Raw genomic sequence first — 1974 nt, 5'->3', positions numbered from 1 at the left:
GCCGCGGTCACCCGATACGCCGGCCCTCCGCCCGGGACTCGGGTTGCAGAGGAGGGAGGGAGGTTAGGCAGCCTAGTGGAAGCGGGGGAGGGGCTGCGGCTCGGAGGCTAGCCTCCGGTCTCTCTTAGGGTCCTCTCCAGCCCCCCACCCCCAAAAGATCTTGCCTAGGGTGGGGAGAGGAGAGAGTCCTGCTTCCCGACCCGCCACCCTCTGAGCCCACGGCCTCTCCCCACCAGTCTCAGCTGTGCACTGTTGCCCTCTTAGTTTTCCCATGACTCAATTCCTAGACAAGTCTGGAAGGCCTAGGATGCCTGTTTCTTTGATGGCCTCTGATCCTGCTCTGCTGTGTCTCTGGCCCTGCTCTTTACAAAAATGAGCCTCAGACTCAGCTGTGGGGAATGCAAAGTGTGATAAGCACTAAGTATCAAGTGATGACAAAATTCTGGGCACAGCCGCTTTTCTCAGTAATTCCAAAGTTTGGGGGCAAGACCCCTCTAAGCTCTGAGATGTGGGCGGGCCCAGAACCCCTTGACGTGGAACAACTGAGTTCACTAAGTCCAGCCTCACTCCTCTTCATCGCTCCAACCCTATCTAGCCTCAAGACACTCCATCTAGGGAGGGCCTGCGCATGCCACAGGCACAGTGCACCTGCGCTGTCTGCCCTTTCACCATCCCTGTCCCAGCCCCATTTTAACCTCCACTCATACTTGGCCACTCAGGACAATTCTGGCCCACTTGCCATCCAGCCTTGGGGGAAAACACATCTTTGTTCCCCAAAGTTCAGTCAGGATGAGGCAGAGAGCTGCGGGAGGAAGTAGGCCGAATGCCCTGTGAGTGATGTCAAGCCATGCCAATCTGTTGTTAGACTTGAGTTCACTCAGCTAAAACGTCTGGAGCCTTGTCCTTCCCCAAGCAGTCGTATTTTTTCTTTTCCTAATTCTTGAAAAAGTCAAGGTTTGCTGCCTTTCCCCAGGGAAAGCAGGGTGCGTGAGGAAGTGAAGCTGGCGCCCATGCTATCCATTGAATCCCCTGCCTCTGCACCTCCTCCATCTCCTACAGCTGAACACCCTCACGTCCAGGCCCCCTCGGGCTGCCCTTTCCCGTTGCAATGCTGACTGCCTGGCCCCTCCTCCCCATTTGAGCCTCAGACATCTATTTTTCTTCCATGGCAAAGTCCTGGCCTGAGCTGGGAGCCCAAGCCCTGTCTAAGTGGGCCCCTGTCTAAGCTGAGCTACATCTTCCCATCAGGGAAACTGAGGCTTGATGGGGAAGCGGAATCAATGTCCAGATGCCAACATCCTCTTAAAATGTGAAACTGAGCCTTCGACATAGCAAGAAGGGTGGGAAAGAGACATCATGAAGAACTTCCTGATGGTAACACATCAGGGGAAGGCTGGGTCTGCTCAGAGATGGAAGGCGAGGTGGGGATAGGGGAATGAAATGATCTACAGTGGGGTGAGAATTGAGTTCAGGGCATAAGAGACCCCTGAAAACCGATAAGAGTGAGGATGGGCTAGGGACTCCAGTTTAAAGGAAAAAAAGAAAACAAAATTTTTTTTCAAAACTGAGTATTCCCCCTCAAAAATTTCCTTCCCTAAAGCCAAACCTTGCCACAGGTTTGGGGAGGGAATAGTAGGAATTGGGCAATCAGGGGGAGACCCTGAAAAGTGGGACCCTACCTAAGAGAAAAGGATGCAAAATAAAAATACGGGATATCCCCTTTCAAAAAAAAATCCTCCCCAAAGCCAAACTTGCCATGGGTTTGGGGGGTGGGGTGGAGGTGGGTGACTCACCTGGGCCGGCTGGCCAGCCCCGGAGGGGGCGGAGTCGCCATGGAGGTGGGAGCAGAGGGAGCTGAGGAGGCACACGGGGTCCACGGTCCAGCCGCCAACCTGTGTGTGCGAAGCGGGGGACACCCCATTAGGGGGAGCGGGCAGGAGCCGCTGGGGGCTGTGATGGGGAGGATAGGGCATT

The 1974-nt window shown here is 54.9% G+C and overlaps 1 protein-coding gene across 1 annotated transcript in view; it reads right to left on the bottom strand.

Moving 5' to 3' along the window:
- Positions 1 to 1974, bottom strand: part of SRCIN1 (SRC kinase signaling inhibitor 1) — a 63726-nt gene that overhangs the window by 34003 nt on the left and 27749 nt on the right. Inside the window, 1 exon segment of the mRNA XM_015599163.2 lies at positions 1794 to 1892. Coding sequence (XP_015454649.1) covers positions 1794 to 1892 — 99 coding nt within the window.

The sequence above is a fragment of the Pteropus alecto genome, unplaced genomic scaffold (genome assembly GCF_000325575.1).
Source record: "Pteropus alecto unplaced genomic scaffold, ASM32557v1 scaffold98, whole genome shotgun sequence".
Taxonomy (NCBI): domain Eukaryota; kingdom Metazoa; phylum Chordata; class Mammalia; order Chiroptera; family Pteropodidae; genus Pteropus; species Pteropus alecto.
Note: the sequence above shows the minus strand (reverse complement) of the source record. Positions and strands in the feature narration are given on the sequence as shown.